Below are 26,889 nucleotides of genomic sequence, written 5' to 3'. Positions count from 1 at the left end.
AGAATATTACTCCAGATTTTGGTAAATATAATTTTAAATCACCTCTAAGTGTTATCCTATCATCAGAAAAAAGAGGTATGATTAGAATGTGCTTTCATTTCCCTCTCTCTCCTGTTGCTTTTATTGTAAAATATCATTCCTTTTATAATGATGCTATCTTAGTCTAAATTTTCACTTCATGTACAGTATTTAATATTTAATAATTAATGAATTAATATATTTATAATACAAAGGAACATTAATCTTTCTTTTAAGTCACATCATTTTCCTACTAACAATAAAACTGCTTTGTTATAAGCCATACTATCGTGAATGAACATTGCTCCTATTACATTATTTAATTAATGGCTGAGCTTGCCTTTCCCCAAAGTAAACTACAGCTGGAAAAAATAATAAAATCAGTAAACAAATGATTTCTAATGAATCCTTTTTGTATTATTTCCTTTCCACTATCAAATTTATATCTGGTTAAATGGTTTACAAAGGAAATAAGCATAGAATTTGCTTTATCAGATGAGATCAACATGACGATTTAGGTTTTTTTGATGTGTGAAATTTGAGTTTAGGAAATTGGGTTATAAGATTTTGAATGCTGACAGCTCTTGTTGTTTTCAAGCTTTACCCAATTTGTTTATTTACCATTGCATAAGTTACATGCAATGGTAAATAAATACGCAATAGACAGAAAATGTAACTTTAACAGCTTTTTTTCACCTCTTTAACATTGAGTTCAAAGCCCCAGTGCTCAGATCTATCATGGAATAAATAAATAAAACAAAATAAACCCACACACTTTTTTTTTTTTCACCATAATGAGCAAAATATGGGATCAATATGTCTGTGTTCTTCCCAACACAGGAGGCAGTAGATGTTATCTCACTGACTGTGAGCACTGTTGATGACTGAGACTTCAGTGAAAGGGGCTGACTTCTCAGACGAACCTCTCTCATAACACACCTTAATTTTTTTAGCTAAACAGATTGAGATATGGGCCAGAGACTCATTCTTCAGGCAGGTCTACTTCAGAATCTAAACCTCTAAAGAGCTAATGGGAATTTTAACCATGTGGAGGAGTCTCAGAGCAAAATCAAGCCTCCTGCGTGTTGAATTTCTGCTGGCCCATTTATACCCTGGGATGTGGGTGAGGGCTTGCAAAGAGAGAGGAAACAAGGTTGCAGGTAGAAGTATAAGAAAGCTAGTAAATTATAAGACTAGTTCTAGTAAGTTCATCTGAATTTATTTTTTTTTAAAATAACATGATTCAACTTTAAGGAAAACACAATACTGAAAAAAAAACAACCCATTAATTCAAGCTGTACTGTTTTCATGGCTGCAGAAAACTTGTATTTTCTAGCTGTACTAGCACAAACACAAGCACAAAGTGCCAGATTTCACCCTTTATTTATTTTTATTGTTTCAGCTGTTTATTGTTTTTTTGCTACAACCCTACCTTCTTTCCAAAAAAGTAAGGCATTGAATGGCATTCTTTAAAGCTGATTTAATGCAGGTGGCATTGGTAGATCAAGAATGTATAGAAGGAAAGGTTTGCATCACCTGCCATGGAAAAAAAAACAACCTAGCTTATTGTTTGTGACTCCTGCCAAAGAGAGCACCTTTGTGGCCACCCATCATGCCAATGAGGTTTGGCAGGTTTGATCAAGCCTTGAGAGCCTTTCACAACAGGGCTTTGTCAAACCTGTCCCTTCGCTGCCCACAGTGTCACACATTTCCTGAATTCCCCTTTTGTGGCCCACATTCAAGTTCATCGGCTCAAACTCGGCAGTAACTAGCGCTGAAGGGATACACGCCGTTATTGCTTGCGCAACGTAGCTGTCACATCTCTGAAGACTAAGATCGGTGGTTTTTCCTTGGGGCACAATAAAAAGGTACTGCAAATTTCACTTTGTAGTAACTACAGGCTACAGAAATTGCATTAGCTGCATTAGATGGAGTCATAGAAATATTCAGGAAGGTTAGTGGGATATGGTAGATGTCACATCTATACTACGATAAAAAATCACTTTGCTAACTTAGAATGTTTTCTGCTTTGGTAACACCCTATATTAAGGTGCCATTTATAAATAATTTATTATTATTTATTAATGTATAAGCCACTTTATAGGATGGTAGATAACAAGTTAAATTCATGTATTAAAGATGCACATACATGGTTTAATATAATTTACGTCTCACAATATCCTTTGCAACAGATTCTCATCGCATCATCTGTTAAGCATTTATTACTAATGCATTTTATAACATACTTTATAATACATTATTTGAGGAAGTAGCTGCATTTAGTGATCATTTTCATAAATAAGAATAAAGCATTTATAAATGGCACCTTAATTTAAAGTGTTACCTTCACATTACTGGCTAGTCACTCACCATTTGTCTCACTTTGCAATTATTCTCAAAATGCACCTCTTAATAAAGGACATGCTAAGTCCCATTTCTTCTTATACACTACATCTGATAAAGAGTTTATCATGGCATTTTCCTTCAGCTGCTCTCAAACCTTGGAAGGTTGTCTACTCAGTCTGAATTAGCCTTGTGTAAAGGCCAAACTTTTTATACTGAAATTACAGTTGCAAGGAAGCAGAGTGTATCGGATGGTCGATTGCCTACCAGGTTGGTCAACGTCGGCTGCTTGGATTCTTTGTAGAATTCTATTTTCCGAGCAGTGAGAACAATCCAGGATGTGGACCAGTTTTTCCTTAAAAATAAAATAAATTAAAAAAAAAAAATCAGTAAGGCATGCAAGCAGGAGGTAAAAGATGCACCATTTGTAGACTTTTCAAACTATTTCATGTCAGAAACAAAGTCAGTATCAGCATTTAAATAATATCAGTTAAAACAAACAAATAAACAAACAATATCAGTTTAAACTCAACATCAGCAGTACATTCCCACCAATGCTGATGGAGTTGCACACCATCCTAATTATACCTCTGTGCGACTTAACAAACTGGAAGGCCTTCCTTCTCCTCCTTTGTGTTTTGAAGCCTATGTATGGTCCTTTTCCACCATGGTGCATTAACCACAGGAAAACAGTGGGATTATTCACACATTCTTAAAGTTCACAAGCATTTAGAGGACTTCAAAATAGCTGGTACACTTCTGGTAACCAACACATAGAATGGGACTGAGAAGGAAAAATGTAATTGCAATCTGACTATAGAGAGCTTAGCAAAAGGTCTGTTTTTAAAGGTCCCAAATACTTTCTTCTTTCCCTAAAATAAAAATTTACAGGCGAGCAAGGAAGACAAGAATGATATCTGAGAGAGGTTTAAGTAACCATTAAACCTTAGAAGTTCATGGTACAGCACTAGAGACCTGGCAAACTGCTAGGGCCGAGGAGAAGTTAAAACACACATAGATATGCAAAACAGTGTCCCCTGATGCAAAAGAACATAATAATAAACTCAGAAGAAAATGGCATTATGCATATTACATATAACGTGATGTTTCAAACCACCATTTAATCATAAACAAATGGATCTGATCTGGTACAAAACTATTTTTAGATCAACATCCAAAGTTTGACTCTCCAATTTGGGGGTCATAACATCTGATATTTAAAAACGCTCATAATCCCACCATTTATTTGCTTTACATGAACGCAAACCACAAAACGGAACATTTTAGAGCAAACCTGAAAACGTGTGTGACAAACAGGCAGTTTCATGTGTATGTTGTGGTGTGTTAAAAGGAGGGAACTGAATGTAAGGACACGGAGGGCCCAGGGAGGAGCTGTTAGAAAACTCTTTTTCCTCTCTTTTCTATCTTGCCTAGTTCCTATGAGAGTTCTCTAAGTAGGTATTCCTGAGTAACTCAACACACCCATTTTTTATTCTAGCAAAAGTTGGCTTTTTTGAGTTTAAAAGCCTGTCTTCACAATGCTCACTTCCAGATCCATCTCAGCTCTGCTGCACTCAATAGCCCATCAAACTGTGCATCAGGCACAGCAACAGGCAGCTCTTCTATTAATGACTTCCCTATTTAATATGTTTCAGTCATCAGCTTAAGAAGCATAACCAACATTACAGATGAAGCACTAACACCACTGGCATGATCAGAGGAACTTGCACTTGCTGCATTGTGGGCAAGATTTCACCCAGTGTGATCATCCCTAAAATATGGCTAACAAGAGGCAACAGTGGAAGAAACTCTCTGTGAAGGAGAGCAAGACGTCCAAAGAAATCAGGACTGCATTTTTTATGCCATGTTAATGGGATAAAGAGAGGGGCACTGGGGAAGAGACAGAAACAGCAGGGTTTTAGAAAACTGCCAGACCATCACTGACAAACATTTTCCAACAAAAGGATGGTGTCTGTAAGTAAATTTGAAATTTTCAGCTGACTTTATTACCACTGTAAAGCTGTATTCTTAGCTAATGTGGCCTATGGTCATAGCTGCGGATTGTGTATATTGGCATAAAGAACTGCTCAACCTCAGTTAACTATTTTTTAAATCCTTAGAAAACAAGGGCTGTAGGTGAGAATCACCATCAAGGTACTGAATACAAGTTGTCTATTGATAAGGACAATGTGAGCTCTTTTTCATTTTCTTTAATTTTTTTTTTTTCCCCTAGTCAAAAAAGGTCTTGTAAGTGCACAGGGGAGTAAAGTGGCCAAGTATGGTCTGTGCCAGTTGAAACAGATTTTGCCATGGCTTAGATATCCTGGATAAATATGGATTACTAAATTAAAACCCTTGTGACACACCTTAGCGTCAGTACCCAACTTATTCCAAGTGTTTGACATTAGCTATGGAGAGGAGCATTTCTGCATCATGGACAGAGTGCTGCTTGTTCCAGCTGTTTGCAGGGCAGGTTCTTCTAGCTGAGATATACAGATCAGTAATGGCATTTGGAGGCCCCAGACTTGTGTGCAATCTTCTTAAGGGTCAAATTTCTGATCAAATAAACTAGGAAGTTTGCCAAGATTTGAAAACATTTCATTTCAACCTAGACCTCACTACAAAAAAATATTTTAAAATGTACTTCTATTTGTGGTTTTCACATAAGAAGTCAACAACAAAGAAATAAGAAGTCAATGAAAACTATAGCTTAAGTTACATCGGGTGAGATGCTTTACGTCAGTTTCATTCTGAATTTTAAAGGATGAACGCTTTAATTCCATCAGGAAAGAGAAAATGTAGTGGGTTTGGAAGAGACTATAGGAGTAATAGAAGCTATGTGGATGCAACTGAATTTCACCATACTATCTGCAAGAAGTTTCCCCCCCCCCCCCAAAAAAAAAAATATTAAATGCCCCAGTTCTTTTATTCTACGGTTCTTTCATTTAAAAAGTGATGTTTTAAAATCAAAACTTCATTACCTTTGTGACCTAAAGATAAAAGTGATATAAACCAGACAACCTTTTTATCAGGTTGTCCATAGAGACATACATCAGATTTAAAAAAAAAAAAACAAAAAACAAACTAATAAAAATTAAAGAAATGCTTTAATGTCTATTAGTGTCTGTACAGATGGGCACACATTGTATTGCATGGGATGTGTGCAGCGAGTTTTTGAGCCCTACAGAATTTTACACCAACACTATCCAAGATGCCGCTTCCAGCCAGCCCCCGAACAGCAAGTTTTGGGAAGTGAAAGGAGTCGGACAAGGCGCACGCAGGGGCGATGAATCCCCCTACCCGTCCTCTCTGTGTAAGAGCCATAGAACCAGCAGCACGCTAGAATTAAGGAGGATATCGCAGGGATTCGCGGCGGCTGCGGTGGGCAGCGGCTGCCGGCCCCCCCGCTCCCGGGAGCCGCCGGAGGAGCCCCGAGCGGCGGCTGCATTTGCATTCTGTCAAACGGACACCTGATGGCAGCACGCTATAGCTGCATCGCTATATACATATATACGGTGCTCGCCATCTCCGAGGCAATTTCAAAAACAGGCAAAGCTGTTCAGGGCTATTCAAAAACCGCAAGCGGCCGAGCCACCCCGCCGCCTCCCTGCGCCCACGCAACGCCGGGAGCCGCTCGGTGCTACCGGCCCCTGATGGGCTGGAAGGAGCAGCTCCCCCCTCATCCAGGCACGGCCACAGGCCCTGTCTGGCCTCCGCACGCCCTGCAGAAGCTTCTTGCCTGTGTCCAAGTGGGGAACAGAGTATTTATTCCTGGCTTCACCGCCTTTTCCTGCAATGCAAGTTATCCCAAGCTCTGGCAGCACCCAGCTGCAGCAGCCTTGGCCAAGAGTTGACAGCGTTCTTGCATCAACAGAGAGGTTGGTCTCGGTGACCTCCAGGCTCCCTTTTCAATGAGCATTTCTTGGATCCTTATAGTTTAAGGCCCTATAGCAGCTATGAGAACTTATTACCTGGCTCCTTTCTGCAGGCCAAAAATATTTGACATTACTCTCTCCTTCTCACTGGTAACATACAGTGCTGGTCACATCACTGCTACTCCTTTACAGGCATCAAAATAGAGCAAACCATAGGAAATCCTCTTCAAAAAGGCAGCATTCACATTACTTTCACCACAGCCATGCTGATCATTTTTGATAAACTTTTCTTGGCATCACCACTTGGTGGGTTCCTACATCGCATCCCTGACTCCTCAAGCACACACTCAGCACCTGAAATTTGCCCGCTGGGAAATATAATATTGGTTTGCCTGGTGCCTTAAGGTCATCCTCAATATGTGTGTAATATAAATAATATAGGGATTAACATTGACACACGATCATTGCACGCAATAAGCCCGTTCGCTGCTGTCACTTGGTTTCTGGAACTGTAATCATACATTGGCTTAATACTGAAACAATGGCAATTTGGCTATTAACAGCAATAATAACTAATTATACTTAAACATGTATCAACTCTGAATTTTGCAACTGATAAGTTCTGTAACATTAATTTATAATACCTTAATTTCTTGCCACCATCTGCTATTTTAGCTTTTAGAAGGTATCCTTCTTTCTCCACTACCTACAAGAAACAAAAAACACACATGTCATAACCATATCATTTATTCAGATGAATGAATCCACTTAGCACATGTCTAAGAGCCTGCATCTAGCTAATCTAGTGTGGGAGCCTTTTATCACTAATTCTCAGTTTAGTCACCCGTTTTTTCTGATACAGTCAGTTCTTCCAAAAATTTGAGAAGAGCATTTAAAGTCAATCAGTACACAGAAGTAACCTAGAAGAAAAAAACAATAATAATCTGTTTATTGATGAAGAAGAAATTTATCTTAACACAAGACAATTTTCTAGCTATAAGTAAAAAATTAGCTGAAAATATATTGCAAGTAAATTATGTCAAGGTATCATTTGATATATTGAGTTTCATGAATAGCTGTGAGCAACACACCGTACTTCTGTAGAAGCCTCTTGCTCGTCATATTCTAGAAAGAGTCATGTTTAGTGGTAACCAATGTCAGAGAAACATCAAATATCTGTACAACAGGAAAAGGTACATCGCCTTCATAGGTGCCACGTTTTGCTTTGAGTCAGCACCAAACCAAGGCTCATGCAAGATGTTAAAATGCATCATGCTTTTAAGTGGTGCCATCTTTTGGATGAGTTCTGGTACTGAGGCACTCACCCCCCCCAGCCCTGAAAAGGTCACACTTCACGGGTGTGCATCCACGTGCGGGGAGAACGTGCCTGCAAGTTTCCAGCTGAACTAAATGATCTCCTAGTGTTGTGCAGAAAACAAACTGGAGCAGCTCTGTCAGTCCTCAACATGCAAACGGAAAATACAGCCGCATTGTGCATCTTCCAAAACACACCCAGAAAGGCAAAGCCCTTAGCTGTCACCTGGACAAGGCAGTATGTGATATTAGCCACCTGCTGTCAGCTCTGGAGATCCCATGCACTGCTATTGCTGTCACTGAAACCTCGTCCCTTTTCTGTCCTGTCAAGAACAGGGTGAGGACTCTGTCGGTACAAAGGATGCTGCAACGCTTGGTTGTAAGGTACCAACATTGTGCCTGAGCTTTGGTGTATGAGGAGCAAGTCCCAGGTTTTGTTTTTGGTTTTGGTTTTTGGTTGGTTTTTTTTTATTTTATTTTTTTACATTTCTCTCTCGGTTTATGCCCCTCCACATCTCTGAACACGTTCCTTAAGCCAGAGGCCCTCACAGACATTTGGTTCTCTATGACCTGCTGAAACATCCCTTGCAGAGTTGGGCTATACAATTTGGGATAAGAGTTCTTTTTCATGATGTAAATTTATATTTAAAAATTTAAGAACAAACAAAACAAAACGACTGATCTTCAGCCAAACCCATTGACCTGCCATCACATCAGGTCTCATTAGCTAAGGATGTCCCAGCTGTGTCAGTAATGGGAAAAGCAGCAAAACCATGACTCAGAGAGGGGCTGTTTTCCCTTGCAAACATTACTGAGTAGTGTCTGTCTGGGACATCAGAAACGTTACATGGTCTTTATAGTAAATCGTATCACAAGTCAATTTTGTTACAGTTTCAATAAAATTTTGCTGTCTGCAAAGCCATTAAATAAAACATGAATGTAAGGATTTTTAAATCAAACATATCTGTTATTTTGATTATACAACATATAATGATATTAACAGTGTAATATGTTTAACTATTGTCGTAGATTTTGCCTGTTGTTGATATGCAGCATGTAATGAAATATGTATTGTGCACATATCTCTTTGTACCTATGAAAGGGTCTGTAGGTTGGTGGGCAATGATTTACGTGAAATTCTCATATAGGTACATGAAGATTAATGTGTGCATTTTCTATAATTTGTACTTATCTCATGCAAATTCCTGTCATGCATATCATTGCCATAGAAAACCAAGAGAGAAAGTATGTAGGGATTATTGTGCAGAGTCATGTCACTATTTATCTAGTGATGGATGGATGAACTATTAGAGTTAAAATAGGACTTAATTCCCATCTCCACCTACTTTTTTTTTTAAAAAAAATCAAACTTACTTTACATCTTTTGATATTTTTCTTCCCCTTCTAACCTTTCATTTTTGTAGCATAAAAGTTCTGGTGCTTGGCCAGGGCCAGAGATGCCAACTAACATATGAGAAAGGTTATTCTTTTTAATATTTCTATCCATCTGGAAAGAGAAATTGGGAGGAGCATTGGCTAACCACTCAAGCTGTCGATTGCTTCTCTGAATCAGACCCAAAATCTCATGCTTTCAAAGTTTACTGACCACCCTTCCCAAACTGTTCTCTTAACCAATCCAAAACCAAAGGCAGATACGATTTTCAACATCATATCTGAATCACCTCTATTCTCACATTCTGAGATGTTAAAAATTGGATATGCTTCCAGATGAAAATGTTGTTGCTCAATCATATTTTCCTTATAATTGTCTTGAGCTGGAATATCAAATCCACTAACAAATGTTGGCTGTATAAAATGTCCTGATTTAAATTACATAGCTCAAATCCAGCATTTGTTATAAATTAAACAGCTCAAAATTGAACAGCACAAAAATACAAGCTCTTCAGTTAATATGAGACTACTCAGTGCTAAGCAAAGTAATTGTCATAGTACAGGTTGAGTTAGTACAGGTGCTGTCTTTAAAAAAAAATCGGCATGGTCCTCATTAATTGATAATGTGCACAGTCTTCTCTGTAATTGCTATAAAAGCCATTTACAGAATTACAAAACAACTTTGCCACAAAGACAAATAAAAAGAATTCTAAGATGACCACAATATCTTTACAGACTCAGTTTGGGGTGCTATATTCCTCTTATTTAACATCTGTTAATATCCCCTTTTCCGTTCCATTTATTTTCAGGAAAATACTTCTGAGACAGCTTAAGATCAATTTACAATACTTCAGCAAATGGATGATATTAAATAAAAAAGAATACCAAATATTTCCTAATGATATGCTCTGTTGTTTCTGTCTCAATAAATATCATCATGTGTTGTTAAGCTGCTGCCCTTCCTGCACCTTTTCAACATATGGGAGGTTGAGAAAATAACCCAAAATGCCTTAAAGAATTAGCACAGAAATAAGAAAGTAGAATTATTGTGTGGGGTTTTGTGTTTGGGTTTGTTTGCTTTTTAGAATAATATTAAAGATGGGAATATGTATGTGCAAATATTTGAGTTTCCAAATAATAATAAAAAATACTCTGAGCTAACAATATTAGAAACTATAAGGAAAAGTAATTCTGACTATAACATATAGGTTCTATAATTTTCTTAATTGGAAGAATTCAAAGCTCCTGAACCTACCTAATCCTGAAAAGTTTGTGTAGGTAAAAGCACCACTGATATCAGCATTTCTTTGATGAAACTGTATTTGCATATTCATTGTCTTTTAATAGAAAACTCTTTATGACTCTCATTCCCCCTAGATTCTTTGAACGTCAAGGAAAATTTTGTTAAATTTTGTGATCACTTTTACTTATAAAATTTGTTATTAAAATTAAAAACTCCTTAGTATGGACAAAGACAAGACAAAAACATGGTTACATTCCTTTATACCAAGTATTAATACTGATGAAACATCAGTCCAATACAACCGAATTAACAGCAAAGTCAAGCTATATAAATTGCTTTGTACCTTCTGAAATTATTCTTTTTATTGATTAATCAAAGTCCCTCAAATCCCTTAACATCTTAAGGCATCCAAAGCCTCATGTATTTATTCTTTAATAAAAGCGCGTGTAACATTTACATTATACACATTTAAAATAACAAGAGTGATTTATCAGTTCTATAGAGCAATTGCTTACCGTGTGGTCCTGTGTACTAATGATGTCTGCGAGCGTTAAGTTATGTTGGGAATGATTTCTTCTATGACGATTTACCTTAAAAAAAATAATAATAATTTAAAAAAATCAAGGATTTCAATTCAGAGAGGATTCAAATACATGCAGGTATAAAGATGGACCAACAAATTTAATTACTGGGCATGCACAGCATGCATTGGATGGAGTTTTGGAAACCTGATTTCTTTCAGGACTGCATTTCTGTGAAAACTGGTGTCCCTCTGAGCCCTGTGTGTTGGAAATGTACAGCTACTAAATTCTAAACACCTCTGGTGTGAATGTGCTTGTGATGTCACATTGGCAAATTTACCTCAAAAATCAAGCAACTGATAAAAATCATTTTGCATTATGACTTTTCCACCAGGAATCTCAAAAACTGCTTAACTGCTTAGGTGGTCTTAGACCCATTTTACAGAAATGGCAAAGATGCTAATTATAACCTCAAGGCCACAAAGCAAGTCAAACAAGCAGCTAGGAAAATACTTGGGAACAAGCACATAATACATCCAGCATGTTTAAACCGCTTTAAAAGCTGTTTCTAAAATCGCCGTGACTGGAAAACTACAGCAATACAGGACTCTGATTCTACAATGGTTCCCAAGTACTGAGCCCCTGGTTTCCTCTAGTTCCCTCTTTTTGAGAAGGAAGCCAGTATAACTATCTGTGACTTAACTCTGGATAATTATTGCATTATACCAGAAATTATTAAGACTAAATAAAAGTTTCATCACAAACCAAGCATTTGGCAGAGCTCCATAGCATTTTACTTGCTTACAAATCTGAACAAAGAACAGGTCACCCAAGAGTGTGTGTATATATATGTAAAAAACTTCTACTGTTTAAATTCAATGTCAATCAATAATAATATAATGTGGAGTTGAGATCCTGTAAAATTAATTTATTATCTCCTCTTTTAACTGAAGCCAAGAAGCAAACAAACAAAATATAGTCTCAGCTAGTTTCCACTGTATTCATCATAATGCATTCTCTTTTTCCCTATTAAAACAGAGTTAACCAAAAGTCATAATGTATTCTGTTTATATTCAAGTGTCTGAATACAGAAAATGTTCTTAATTAATCCAGAGGGCCACGCTCAAAAAACAGTTAAACATATTATGATCCCATATTTTTTCTCCACACATTGCTTTCATGTTTATTTGTAAGCACTAACATTTTTAAGCCTTGAAATCTATATCCTAGATATTGCTCTACTCTCCTAGTCAGAGCTAATGAGCTTAATGAATTACCAGTTCTAAATTTAATACAAACGTTTCAAAGAAAGAGATAAAACATTCTTCACAATTCAAAAGTTTCTCTGACCTATTTATGAAGAATATCACTTAACAATTTCATTAAGGGTGAGTAACAGCTGGTGACATGGCTGTGTCCTAAAGTGTTTTTCTCTCTTAATATTCTGCATCTTAAGCAATCGAGCTTTCATAAGAAATACTTTAGTTAGTGGCAGTCCCTCCTTTGGGGAGAAAAAAAATGTCAGACCACATTTTCTGTATTTTGCAATCTTGTTTTCAGGAGTGTCATATTCCTGTTTTATTAGCATGTAGGGTAAACAAGAATGATTTGCTGATGCTATTGAGAGAACTTCTAAGATTACAGTCTTTCTATTTAGATTTTGGGTGGAACTTAATATTAATGCAGGCAGAGGCATGTATATAAATTCAAAATAAATTAATTCAATTTATCTTTATCTTTACTGTTCAACAACTCTGAAGGTTCTATAGTGCTCAAGACATATAACTAAACTATTCAGGTCTAGATCATAGAAAGTCTTTCTTACTCAGATCCCCCATTCTAATTATTCCTTAACATACAACAGAGCACACTGCCCAACTACACTTACTGAAATATATTTTTCACTCATCCAAATTGAATAACAAGACACACCATCACTCCACAGTATCTATTTTAACATTCAGCTGCTCTCTCCAGGAACTATACATGTCTGTTGGGGGCCCTATATGCAACTTTACAAAGTGTACAGCACTCATCAGAGCTTTCTGTCTGGTTCAGTGATCAGAGCATTAGCAAAAGAAATGCTCATGTTTGATACATGCTAAAAAAAAGAGTATTTCAGAAGCACTAAATCCATCCACAACCAAATGAAGAAGATAGTGAAAAATACGATGTTCGTAGCACTAGCATGTTAATGGTGATATTTTAATAAAAAGACAATAGTAAGATTTCCAGAAAATACAAAAGGACCAAAAAAAAAATTAAATTCTACTTATGGATGCTATTACATGCTTCAAAAACCTCGTCACTGTATGCAAAGCAGAAAGGAAAACCCCATGTGTACAATGGGAAAGAATAGACTTCTTACCTAGTTATTTGATATGATAAGTTTGCCAAAAAGGTGCTTCCTTTATAGTGCAAAAATAAAAGGAATTGCTTTGGAACCCAGCAATGAACAATCTCACACAAGAAAGTCCTGAAGCTCCAAAGTCTGGCTCTAGTTACAGAAATACAACCAAAACCCACAGTTATGTAAGACAAGATCAGGCTCTTCTGGAAAAACACCCCAAATATTTGGCTTACAAATGGAATTGATGGAAACTTCAACAAAGTTCTTATTTGTTCCTACCAGCCTTCTGGTTCATAAATAGAACTTTAAAAAAAAAAAAAAAATCAAAACAGCTTGAAAAAACACTCGGCAACAACAGAGGCAATACAGTCTTGAAGACTGATTTTATAAAGTTCCAGCAGGCCTTATATACATTTGGTCTTAAATATATTTTGCAAATACCTCTGAATGAGTTTGTCATATCACTGCCTTTACGATATATTCAGTTCAGTGGTAAAATGTCCTTAGCAGAACCTGGGTGACAATAGTCAATATAGTCATGTTTTGATATACTCACAATTTTCGGTGTTGTACAAAAATATTCAAAGGGAAGCATAGGCTCAATTATTCTTATTCTTTCATTCAGATTTTAATACATAGGCCATAAAGGATATATTTTGAGATATTTTTTTTTTCTCTATAGCTCCATTCGATTACCCTAATAAACTGAACCTAAATAACAGCTGTCACAAGTCCTCTACCTCACCTCCCAGGGTATGATGAAAGGCAGGGATTTACAGGAGAAGTTTGTGAGATCCCTTTTTGGGAAAGGCAGCTTATCAGCAGTTTTCTGATTTGATGAACATTCTTCAGTCAGCAACAATGTCACCTGCAGCATTAAAAATCCACTCTGCGAGCGCTTGCAAGTCTGTGGGCAAGTCTGGTTTTGTTAAATTCAGCCTTGGCAGCCCCCCCTTTCCCTTAGCTAAAGGGTATCCATCTCCTACCAGAGTTATTTCAGCATCTAAGCACTAATCCGTCATCATCCTTCCGACAAAGGCAAAGCCTCCATTACATATGCCTGGTATCCTGGCGTGAAGGGACAACCATCTGACAACTGCTGGTTTAACACTGATGAAGTAAAATACAATAACCTGGTGTTTAATTTCATTTCTTTCCATGTTCCTATTTGTTCTTGAAATTCCCCCTTTTTGCAGGAGTTCATCACGACTAACTCATTGCTACTCTTCAAATAGTGTGGCGTTGATTATAAAAAAAGACTTGGAAGACTGTTTCGGATTTGATTTCCCATTACAAGCATATTTCTGACCTAATTCATCTGGTCAATGAGAAGCAGCATAGCATACTTCTTTTTAATTCCAACCAAACTTAACAAAAACAACTAGCATTTCTCCAAAGTCCCAGAAAGGCTGCTCTAGAGCAAAGTAGAATTAATTATTTCCTGAACCATCATTCTGAATTCACTTGTATCCTTAAATAATTAAGCTAATTTTAAGACCTTTCTAGGTGGTTTCCAAAATTATCAAATAATTATTTGATATATGTATATAATTTATATATATATAAATTATTACTCAGAGATTATGTACCCAGAAACATCATCTACAAGTAGCTCGTTCAAGCAAACCGTGGTTTGCCCAGGCAGCACCTGAGACAGCAAAGCTCTGCTGTGAGGAACCCTAGGATGACACCTACCTGCTGTTTCCTCCATCAGTCCCTGCAGTGCTCCACCAAGGAGAAGGTTCTCATGGAGGTTTTGTTAAGATTTCTACCAAAAATATTGTCACGCTGTTCATGCTTTGACCTTTCCTTTTAGGGGTCTTACTATGGTTTTGTTTCATCCTACCCACACTGCAATCACATATGTGGAGAATCCTTTATAAACCAAAAAAAGAGAGAAGGCTCCTACTGTTGAGCCTCTACTACTGCATGTTGCCATGCTCTGGACCTGATCCAGAAAAGCACTCTGCAATGGGCTTAAGTGTTTTTCTGGATCAGGGCCAGGACACTCCATTCTTTACAGGATCAAACTTACTGGTGGCAGCTTGAAAGTTTGCAATAAAAGTACAAACTAGTCACATAAACTTTTTGTGAAACCCATTCCCTCTGAGAAGGAAGGGTGATACCTGATTTAGTGATGCCTGTGGTCATTTCGCTCCCAGTCACTCCCACACTGCAGTGACAGCTCGTAATTGCTTAGAGAAACTTCACAAAAATGTATCATAGTGTTCCTTAAATGGCCCCATCCCTTGAAAGACACCTAGGCAATGGCAAGAGAAAGGAAAATCCTGCAACATTTCACTCACTGCCGTGCTCAGAGCAGTTTCCTTTGTTTTAAAGATCCAGTGTTGGGCAGTGTGGCATGTCCACCATTGTCCACAGAAATTATTTGGGAACACCTCTGATGTGATATGGTTTCTCTTCTGTCGTGAAAGACACTGAGAAAATCCCACAGGGCTGCCTGCTTGAAGATGATCCTTTGTCATCTCAGCAGATAAAGGGGCTTGGTCCATCCTGAAGAAACGGAGGCTGTCAAGAAACAGCAGGAGCAATCCCCTTTCCCCCGGCCCGCTGTTGGGGTGCCCTCAGTGCATTAGCGCTGTGCAGTGGCTCAGCAGAAGACCCTGTTCAGCCCTCATGAAAGCTCTTGTGTCCCAGTGGGCACCTTGCCCACAGACACAGCCACTGGTGCTCCTGGCTTGTGCTGGAGCCCTCCTAACACCGTCTTTCAGAGGGTTACATTAAAACCACACGGTTTGGTTTTTTCCCTCCTTGCCTGTCCCAAAGAGATTTTTTCAGAAGAAAAGGTAATGGAGACTACAAGGCAGTATAACACCCCATTAGCTCGCTCTGGATTTTCCTTTTTTTTTTCCCCCTAAGGTTTACAAGGAGAGGCAAGAAGCACAGTTTCAGTCCTGCCCCCGACAGCCCATGCTTGCTCCTCACCCTCCGTTTCTACCTAAGCCCCAAAAACTCGTTACTATGCAGGTGACCAAATGCTTTGCTCAGGAACAGGAGCTTGCACGGATGGAGCTTTTGTGCACTGGCTACAGACCAGATAATCTCTCTATGCATCATTTAATAAGAAAACCACTTCACAGTCCTTACAGGCTCCAGTTATATACGACATACTCTCAGCAGAATCTGAAATCGGGGGCAAGGGGGGTGGGGGTGGGAAGCCAGCGGGATTGCGTTGCATTCCCCCTGCATGTCTCCCTTTGAGCACGCTGCCCTCTATACTCAGTTCAGATCTCCTGAGCCTGGGAAAATAATGATAATGGTTTTGCTTCCCTTGACCTCTTGCTCCCTTATAAATCAGAATCCTATAGACCTTTCCCACAGCGTGAGGGTCCTCCTTCGTGCTCCAGCCTGTGAAGGTGGGTATTTTTTATCAAGGCAATTTAATCACGTGGGCGTGCTCCCTGACTTCAGAGCTTGCTGTAGACAAGCACCGTGGCACTTTTGCTGCTGGAGCATCTTGATTTATTCAGCCGCTTCATTCATGAAATTAGAGCAAAATAATTATTCAGATCTGAGTTTAAATTTCAGTAAGCATTAAGGTGAACAGATCCTCTGTGATCAGAGGATAAACAGCCGTGGGTTTGATTACAAAGCATGCTCTGTTTGAAACCATGTCACCTTCTCTCCCAAAATAGTTGAAGGGATGATCCAAATTTGGGCTAGACTGTATGGGCTGACATTTGAACTCCAAGGATAAGCCTACATCAGGTACCAGGTACTTTTCTCTGTTAGCAGCTTGCTGTTTCCTAGGAGCAAATTTTCCCTTCAGTGGGAGCCCTTTTGTTCCTCTCTAGCTACTCAAATGGACTTTGAAATTTTTCCAATTGATTCTTGCTTTGAGGGAGTCCCAGCTGATGTGGTTGGCTTCATTTTTAGCCTTCTCAGGAGTAGGAGATCTGCCAAAACCATATGTAGGAGAGGAGACAGCTACAAAAAGTTCTTACCAGCCATATGAATTCAAGAAATCCTAAAGGCTGCTCTAAACTTGACAGCAGGTCGCTCAGATTCCCGTACCTGGGGATCAAACTATCACAAAGGGACCAACAGCTGCGTTGCCTCTAATCCTCAGTATTTCCAGCTGGAAATCAAACTGGAACCTGGTCTCAAAGCTTCAATGTACTTTAATTGTATTAAATACAATACTCATTAATTCAAGAACAGAACATTTAAAGTGAGACCTCAGATACGTTTGTAGTAGCCTTTTCTGCTACAGCCTGTAATAGGTAACAAAACACAGCAACGTGCACACTGTGACAGTATTCACCTAACCATACACAAAAATATATATTGTAAAATAAAATATGTTGATTAGTTTCCTATTCAGATTTTTCTATTCATCATGCAGTCGTTACTTTTGGACCATCAAGATATTATAATATATTAATCTTAACTACTGCAGGTGCTTTGATAAAATTACAGATGAGTAGTGCACCAATGATAGAGGAAATACAGACAAAACCCAGAAGGAACAAAAAGGCAATAGACATCAGTATTTCACTTCTTTGCCTGACATCTACATGTGCAAAAATGTGTTCTTTGATGTTATGTCCATAAATGGTAAAAATCAAAGTTAATACAGAGAGTAATGATAGATTATCTTTTTATGTCCCCTTTGGATCTTAGAAAAATAAAGACAATAAATGTGAGAACTCAGCTATGACAGCAAATCGTGTCAGCAGCTTTGAACCTGAGACTGAGACTGCACCCCACAATAGTATTCTCAAGGTAAGGGGCAAGCAAAAAAAAATAATTAAAAAAAATCATTACAACTTAGTAAGTAAATGTGCAAAAAAATCCAAAAGAATTGCCTTTACCAAATCACATCCAGCACATACACTGCAATCAAAAAGCACTCAAAAGCTCTGTCTCTCCTGAAAGGACTGTCTTAACAGAAAAAGCATAATTAACATTGATGTCACACTCCTGCAAGTCATCAGTTACTGTATAACATATAAATACCCTTGTATAAAATATTATTATATTCCTAGACAAATGCTCAGTCCTCTCTAGTGGTCTCTACGTTAGTGCATCTCTTTATCCTGCCTACCTAACTACCTAATTCTTTCCTTCGGATTTAAACAAGCCAAAAACTCACCTTATGCTACTGCAGAAGCAATTTTTATTTTTGAAGGTTAATCCACTCAGCAGGATTTAGGGATGGCACTTTTGCTTGGTCGTAGGCATGTTGGCTCAGGCCAGACAGCTGTTTGGACATTCTCCACTGGGAATCTTGCCCTCAACACCCACAGTTGATGCACATACATGGTCTACTGGCTGCCTACTTCCATGCCCATCTGTTCAGATGGCATGGTGCCCACTCACAAGTTCGCTGGATCCTTGCCCTTAGTGTGTAGATGCCAGGCAATGATGGGCTTAGATGGGCAGCCTGCAAAATACTGAAAGTGATCATTTTTTTCCTGTAGGAAGTCCTTCCTCTGCGATAGCACTGAAGCATGGACACCACATGCTACCCTACACTTAATAACACCTGTGGACATATGTGTGCCAGAAACACAAAGGGAAGGGGGGAATGTACCAGGGGGGGAAAAATACAAAATGGAACGATACAAAAAGACAGCGAAGATTCTCGTGTAAGAATATGCTCTACATTGTCAATGGCGATGAAGGGATAACTGGAATAACTTGGAACAAACTGGCTCAAGCATCAGAGCACCGTAGCTGTGGCCACACAAGCCAGAGCACAGCCTACTATAGCGTGCTTCTGGTACCCAACTTAAAACTACCTTGGGCACTGCATATCACCCGGTGGCCATAGGGTATAAAAATCGAAGGCAGATTATACCGAAACCAGTGTGAACCAAATCCAGACTCGTTTACAATTATTTACCTTCAATATGTATTCCATATATACCGCACTGCAGAAAATGTTCCATGGCAAACAATGGCACCAGTAAAGGTAGATAGTAAAAAAAAAAAAAGGTCATTTAACAAAGATTAATTTTAATTTGTGTCATTGCCCTTGGAAATAATAATAACTGAGAAAACCCTACTTGGTGACAGGGGATTTATTTTTATTATAAAAAATTAGTAGAAAATAGAAGCATATTTTTTTTTTTAGTCCAAAAGCCAATCTTACTGCAGATATTTTAGGACAAAGCAGCAACATTAAAATTAAGATATAATTTTCTTCCCAAATATCATTTGATTAACAGCAAATCAACACAAAATTTTATTATTTTAATAAGCTGCTTAAAAAATAATATTTTGTTAACTGTTCCAAAAGAATGTATTTCATTAAAATTTTAATTGAAATTATTTCAATAACTTTGTATGTGGATGTAAATCCCATGGTATTTTTACAGGCCATTCGTAGTTCTTTAGCTGTCCTTCATACACTGTATGGGAGTTGTTAGAAGTGTTACATACTATAGTTTCTGCTCTTTGATTAGCTAACTGAAACTTTTAAAAGAAGAAGGAAGAGAAAAATCAAAGCAATCGCTGCACCAGAGAATATTTCCAACGGAGTCTTCCAGGACTCCTCCTTCCTGCCAACACTCTGGCGAACAAACTATCACACTTACAAACACTCATGGAAAATTAATAAAACGAGATGCAAATACCCACGAAACATATTCACAAAATTATACTAACAAGTGTTTTTCTCTTCTTGCTTCCCCTTCCCCTTGCTGAGCACACCCTACTACTGCTCTAACCATTATGGATGCTTGCTAGCAGGCTAAAAAGAGATATAAAAGCTCCAGCATGGCTGGATCTGCAGCCTGGCTTGGGGCTCTCATCTAGTCAGCAGTGGAAGCCTGTGCTGGAAGGCACATTTAAGCTGTGTCTAACTTAGTGTTTACTCTGGGGTGACTGGATTTGAGTGTGCTGTCCCTACCCTAGAGAATTGTTTGCTGCATGGAGACATCAGTCTTGTCTTTGAGCATGCTCCGCCGAATCAGTCATGTGTGACTACTTGATCTGTTTTGGTCTGGACATATTGTCAAATTGTCGTGTCCAAGTTTCACAGGAGCAGTGCCGAAAAAGTCCTGGCTCCAGAATGAAATTAGATTTATAAGGAACACAAGCCAAAAAAAGTCGCTATGAACATCAAAAATCAAAGAAACTGAATAGAAACTATTTTGCCCTGACTTCAAAGTTTTGTTCAGCTTCTTTAATCTGAAGGGGAAAAAACCTGCAAACACTACCTCTCCTTTCTAACTTTTAGGTTGTGATTCCAGGCAAGGCAGAGCTAAAACATTGGCTTTTACAATAGGAAGTCCTTTGGTTTTGTCAGTACAGGAATTTTCACAAAGTACATTTTTAATGTAATTGAAAGGAATATCTTCTAACACAGGTCACAGCTGACAACCCCACAGCTAAATCTTATTAAAAACTATTCAGAGACCAAAATGAGAGACTGTAATACAGAACCACTTGGATACCTGTCAGATTGGTAATATCTAGATGGCCATCTAACTTGCCACCTGCTCTCCCTTCCCTTTGCACTAATAACCTAAGCTATCCTATGAATGTGTTGGGGTTTGGTTTTTTTTTTCCCAGCACTGTTGGCTCATATTAGTCTCATATCATCACAACTTGTAATTTGTTTTTTTTTAAAAAAAAAATAATCAGTATTTATTAGCATTGTTCAGAGGACCAAAGTACACATGCAACAGAAGAATGAAGCAAAGTTTGCAAACCAGTTTTCCCAGGTGCCATTATAAACACTAACAATGAAAGAACCAGAGTAATCAAGATCATAACTAATCTACTTCAAGTGGCCTTTTAAGTAAACGGCTGCTTTTGCAAAGGTCAATTAGCAGGATGACTCCTCCTTATTCTATTTCACATGATGATATTCAGCTAGGAAAATGAAAATATTTAAAAGCTTAACTTTTTTTCACTCTTCCTTTGAGATTTCTCAGATTTATATTTAATCACAGCCTTGCAGCAAACCAGGTAGGACAGCAGTGATTGCTAATACTGTTACCTAGCTCAGGGATTCTCCACTTGCAATTTGCCTTCACCTCACGCAAAATTAATATCCTAGAACTTTTACCAAACTGCTGACACAGTAAAAGTACTACAATATAAAAGTTAGGTTTTGTTTGGAGGTGGGGTTTGGTTTTTTTTTTAATACCAAAATCAGCTCTTCAAATGTGTATTGGGTTTCAGCATTCGTGATTTCATTCTTTGTCACATAGATTAAAAAAAAAGTAATAAAGAGTCAACCATTTGTCTTGGCGAAGAACTACAACTGCAAAATGTTATTGTCCGTAACACTTAAGTACTATTTCATTATTTGCCCTTTATAGACAAAGAAACATTTGAAATAATACTTTCCAATAAAGACACTCCCTTCTGTGCTCACTCCACAGATCGGGCTGCGCACTGAAGGGAACACGCAGGAGAAGGCAGTGCACGTTTCTGACCCAAGCACACCGAATCTCCTGGCTTTACTCCTGTGGCATTACACAGACAGCAAACCACATAACGCTAAAGCAGCAGATAAAGAAAAGAAGAAATGGAATCATCCTGTTTGAAACTTCTGAAGCATCTAGACAGACTGGAAATTGCCCTTGATTTGATTTTCCTCATTCTGTTCTGCTACAGAAGTCACCCACCTTACATATCATAGAAAGCCCTCAACAAAAGAAAACAAGAATCATCCGCTGCCATCCAAAATGTGGGCAGTGTATAAAGACAGTATCTACTCCAGGTATACTGCCAGAGAAGTCATTTACTTCATATTTATATATATATACACACACACACACGTATAAAATCATTAAAAAAACCAAAACAAAAACCCAAATAGCACATCAAGAAAACAAACAAGCCAAATGTGATTAGAAGCTTTGGTGGTACACGAAAAAAGAACTTTGACTGTATATTTCAGTGCATGTATACCATGCCGTACATACATATATATACCCCACCGTCAGCAAAGTCAAACACATATCATGTAATGGAGGGGAAAAAGGCTTTGATTTATCACTTGTGTGCTGTGTTTCTTCCTTTTTCATGCCCAGCCCAATGAAGGCTTTTAAATAGCACCTGCCACTGCATCTCTTTGCTTCTCTACCCCTTGACATGGATGAGGAATCAAGATGGCACTGTTTATAGAAATGTTTATATAAATAATTTATCCAAACTAAGCTGGACTTAGCCTAGGAAATTTCTGTTTGATATCTCCCTGGAAGGGATCCATTTCTTATTCGAAGGCATGAAAAAATGATGAATTTACCAATTCTCTTGGTAGTTTCCCACTAGTCTTTGCAAAATGTACTGTAACTCTCATTATATTTTGGGGGGCTTCCAACTTTCAGACATTTCATCTTGTATTGCCTTCTTCTGCTACATTAAAGAACTGTTTGGTACCCAGTGGTGTCCCTTAATGTCAGTAAGTAGGAAATCAATTGCCTTCCAATTTCTTTCAGATAATTTAAACATGTTGAGGTCTGTAGGTCCTTCATTGGCAAGACAAGTCTCCTAAGATCCCTTTCTTTTTTCCCCTCTTCCTTGAAAAATATTCAATATTTCAATATCACTTTTCATTTTAGTTTCCTTTTCATTAGTGGCACTGAGACATGAACATTTACCATCTCCCTTCTCCATTATTGCTCACAAGGGTCAGCTCAAATATTTTGACACCAAAGCACCCATAGAAGCTTTGTTTTGCAGTAAAATCTCAGAATATAGTTCCTAGTTCTAGGAACAGCATGGCCTGTGTTTCCCATATATACATATATTTGGATAAATTAAAATGCACTTTCAGCCATTAAGCAAGCTGGATCACTCTCTACAAATGCCGTTACCCAGACCTATTTGCCAGTCCATCAATCTCTGCTTTATTTTAAAACATTATTTGAACTGTTCTATTTACTTCCATATCATGGATAAGAGTGATTAGTGTCAAGCTTAGTACTAGTCCCTGGAGAACAACTCTAAAAATTCACCCAGTCGATGATGATTTCACAGGGACTCCTTCCTGAAACGTGTAAATTAATCAGTTCTTAATCCATTTAACATGTGCTTCACTGATACAGCACATAGCTAATATTTAATCAGAATGTCACGTACTATTAAGTCAAGTGACTTACAAACTTTCACTACACTTCACAAATATGGCTGGCTTTTTCAACCAGAGGTGCATAAAAAAAAAAGCAAGCCATTTTGTTGTGATTCTTTAAATTTGTTTTTTATTCAGTTATGAAGTTTGACGTCAATGATCCTTCTAACTTTATTTTTTAATTAATAAAACCCTGCAACAAATTTTTCATTAGTAGACCCAATACTCTGTTAGGTTAATCTGACAATAAGTTTTTCTGAGTCATGCCATTTTTCCTTTTTGAGTATTGGCATAATGATTGCCCTTTCTCAAACTTTTGTAATTTCCATGACAGCCCAATATTTATTTATTATTGAAATCAACAGGTACAGAACACCTCAGAAAACTCTTTAAGGCTCTAGCATGACATTTATTTAAATTTCCTAATATCTTGACAAGCGTTGCTATTTTTTCTAAAATTAGCATCACTAGTAGATGCCATTCAACCTGGTTTTTGTCATTAATAGGATGGAAAGTTCATCACCAGTTTCTAGTATGCAAATTATGCATGGTTTAAAAAGAAAAAAAAAAAACCACAACCAAAACCAAACAAGACAAACACCAAAAATCCACACCCCCCCAAATATTTATTGACTGTTCTTCATTTTTCCTGCATCACTATTGACAGCTGCATCATCTTAACAGTGTACCTGTCAGAGCACAGCACTAAGCTATTAAAATTAGAGATAAAACAAGACTCTTGAAATTCTTCCTGTGCACAGACTTCAGAACTTAAAGAATTTGGAAAAGTCCAGGACACAGTAAAAGCGTTGCTTGGGTCCAGCATTGCAGTGCTTGCAGGATTCTCCTCAGCGATACAATATTTGGGGTGAAGTTTATTACAGGGAAGATTTTGTACACTATTTAGCATCTAGCTGCTTTACACTGTGTAAAGGGCCTCTCTATACCGGGTACCATTAAAAAAAAACCAGTCAATTATTCAATACATCTCAGTTTGTCACTACCTAGAGTCAGTTACTATAGATATATAAAATGGTGGATGCACAGCACGTTGTCTTGTAGATTCCAGTAGGTTTGGTCTTTCTAGAATTTCCACAAGCTAAAATAATGAAGTTAATTTTGTAGTGCACTGCATTTTATACAATCAACTCTTTACCTGTAAGGAAAGTCGCCAGATCAAAGATGAGATAATTTGTCTCATTTATACAGGTGCACATACAATTAGAAAGGCAGAGGTAAGCTGGCATACTGCGTCATACTGATTTTTAAAATATCTGTTTATATCTTCTTGCAGGTTGAAGCATGTGTGTGTGTTAAACTGGAACACAATGGAAGATAAATTTGCTTAAATTATAATTCTTTTCAGCAATTTATTACACATTGCCATAGAAACTGATTTGCAAACTATTTTCTGTGTGGCTTTAGAAGTATCAAAATTTAAACAATGCTCTGAATAAACATCTTAAAACATTCTAATGCCGGTATACAAAGGACTGTTCTCTTCCCAGCTCAAATAGCCAAAATGCTGTTAAATGAAGACTGACCTAAAAAAAAATAATCCTATTCCAGATTTGAAGATCATCAGATCCATTACACAAAACCCACCCAGCACAGATATAGCAGTTGTTGTAAATGTTCAGAAAAATTAGCATAAAGGCACGTGTACGTCTAATAGGTGCTTAAGTATAACCAGTGGGAAGTGGAAATGGCTGTTTGCATATGGCTGCTGTGAGAATTCATCCATTTGCGGTGCAAATGCACATAAAAGCGTGTGATAGTGAATTTTTAACCTAAACTTTATTATTTAATAATTACTGGAAGATTAAAAGGTAGTCAGATGGCGTAGATGGGCTTTTCTTTTCTTAAAATTGCTTGCATATGCTCTGTAAGTGATATTTTTCTGAGCCTAACACCCTCTGTTTTGTAGGTCATATGGATATCTACAGACTGTGCAGATACTGAAGGCGCTTGTCCTTTAGCCTTCTGCCTCACCACATGATTGAGCATCCATATACCTTACAACCATACACCCTGTCGAGTGTTATTCTCTTACATATCACAATTTACCTCGCTTTCTCCACTCAAACATGCAACCAAGCTGAGCAACAAGCTGCTTCAGCTGCCATGTCATTTCAGTTTTTACACATCTTCTCTTTTTATGTGTGCTTTACATCTCCGTGATGTCTCATCTCCCCGTTCCACTGCCATAGGCTACAAGTCAGGAACAAAGCTCAGGCTCAATGTCAAACAGAGTGAAAATGGGAAAATATCATAGAAGAGAAAATTAATGGACACAAACACAGCTCTAAAACTTCCATGCTTGTGGGCTTTGCAACTTTCCCTCGTTTCTCGGCAAAATCTGAAGTAGAAGAGAGTAATAGTATTTCTGTAGAAAGTGCCTCAAAATACTATTTAGCTAAGGAAAATACAAGTCCAAAAATTCAAGGTGGAAGACTTATGCTCGCATATTAAGAAAGAAATAATCCTGTGACGTGTGCAATCCACCCCCTCTCATCCAAAGGATTAACTTTTTTCCACTCTCCATCATTTTCCTACTTTTCCCCTTTCCTTGCCTGACCACTGTGGAGTTTACAATTCCAAAAACGCCTCAGCAATTGATAGTCCTGGGTCTAAGGCCCAGAAATGGACCCCAATGCTGAAATCACAGCACCTCTCTCTGGACCAAGGCCTTTCAGTTAAAACTGGGAAATTTCAAGGTGAAACACAAGTGGAACCTCTCTTGCGTCAACAGATTTGCTAGTTATGTCTTTAGAACAAAAATGTTACTTTTCATCTTTCCTTACTGTTTGGGGTTTTTTTTTTGTAATGAACATTTTTGTTTTTCTAAGGAAACGACAATGTTTGCATTCTACATTTGGGGGCGGGGGGGGGGGGGGGAAATTAAAAAAACCCCAACCCCCCAATACTTTATAAATATACATGTTTCCATTGTATGAAGCCATGGTCTTAGATGTCATTAGCCATTCAGTTACTAGGAAATCTAATTTGTGTCCCAACGTTTTTTAAAAAACAGGGATTGTACATTTCTGTAAAAATGTAGAGGTCCCAGAGCACACTAAAACCAAATTATCTTCTTTTCCTTACACATTATTCTCACACACAGAATTACCTTGTTCTAGAAAACATAACCTTGTTCAGAACCCCGTCTCTGTCATCCCCAGATGAGTTTATTTAAAATAATTTAAAAAAAACCAAAACACTAACATTCTTCCTCTTTTTTAGATCCCCAAAATCAAACACAAGAATAAATATGACAAGTATTAACTTGGGTATTTTGTTTGGATCCAGATACTTGATTTATCAGCGAAATTATTTATTCAGGAGGCAGCACCATACTTTGAGACCCTGTTTCTTATTTTGTGTAAACCTTAGCTGAACATGTTCTATGTAAGCCTAACAAACCCTTTCACTTTGAAATTTCAGTACTTCATCTTTTCATTATCTGAAGCATATAATTTATATTTTTGAACTAACATGCTACAACTGAGCTTAATGCAAATTATATATATATATCTCTTAACATCTTTCAGATGAGCAAACCAGAGTTGAAAAATAACATGCCTCTTTTTAGGGGGTGTGTGCATTCACGATGCATTTTCAGTCTGTTTATTAAGTAATCATATCTGGGTACAAGTGTCAACACAATTTACGTTTTGAATAATGTGAAGCAGATAACCTCAATTAACAAGTAATTAGAGTCATTTTCCTATTAAGCAGTTTCCCTAATTGTTTTTGAAACCTGGAACTAAAATTGTAAT

At 37.7% G+C, this 26,889-nt stretch overlaps 1 protein-coding gene across 4 annotated transcripts in view; it reads right to left on the bottom strand.

Moving 5' to 3' along the window:
• The window catches only part of ARHGAP15 (Rho GTPase activating protein 15), a 332,924-nt gene that overhangs the window by 274,473 nt on the left and 31,562 nt on the right, over positions 1 to 26,889 (bottom strand). For all 4 annotated transcript variants that reach the window (XM_055812995.1, XM_055812996.1, XM_005242359.4 and 1 more), the window contains 3 exons: positions 10,701 to 10,775; positions 6,881 to 6,942; positions 2,629 to 2,716 (listed from right to left, as the gene is read on the bottom strand). In XM_055812995.1, the coding sequence (XP_055668970.1) occupies positions 2,629 to 2,716; positions 6,881 to 6,942; positions 10,701 to 10,775 (225 nt within the window). The remainder of the gene's footprint in view (positions 1 to 2,628; positions 2,717 to 6,880; positions 6,943 to 10,700; positions 10,776 to 26,889) is intronic.

Source organism: Falco peregrinus, chromosome 8, assembly GCF_023634155.1.
Source record: "Falco peregrinus isolate bFalPer1 chromosome 8, bFalPer1.pri, whole genome shotgun sequence".
In the NCBI taxonomy this organism is placed as follows: Eukaryota; Metazoa; Chordata; class Aves; order Falconiformes; family Falconidae; genus Falco; species Falco peregrinus.
This window is presented reverse-complemented; position numbering and strand designations above follow the sequence as displayed.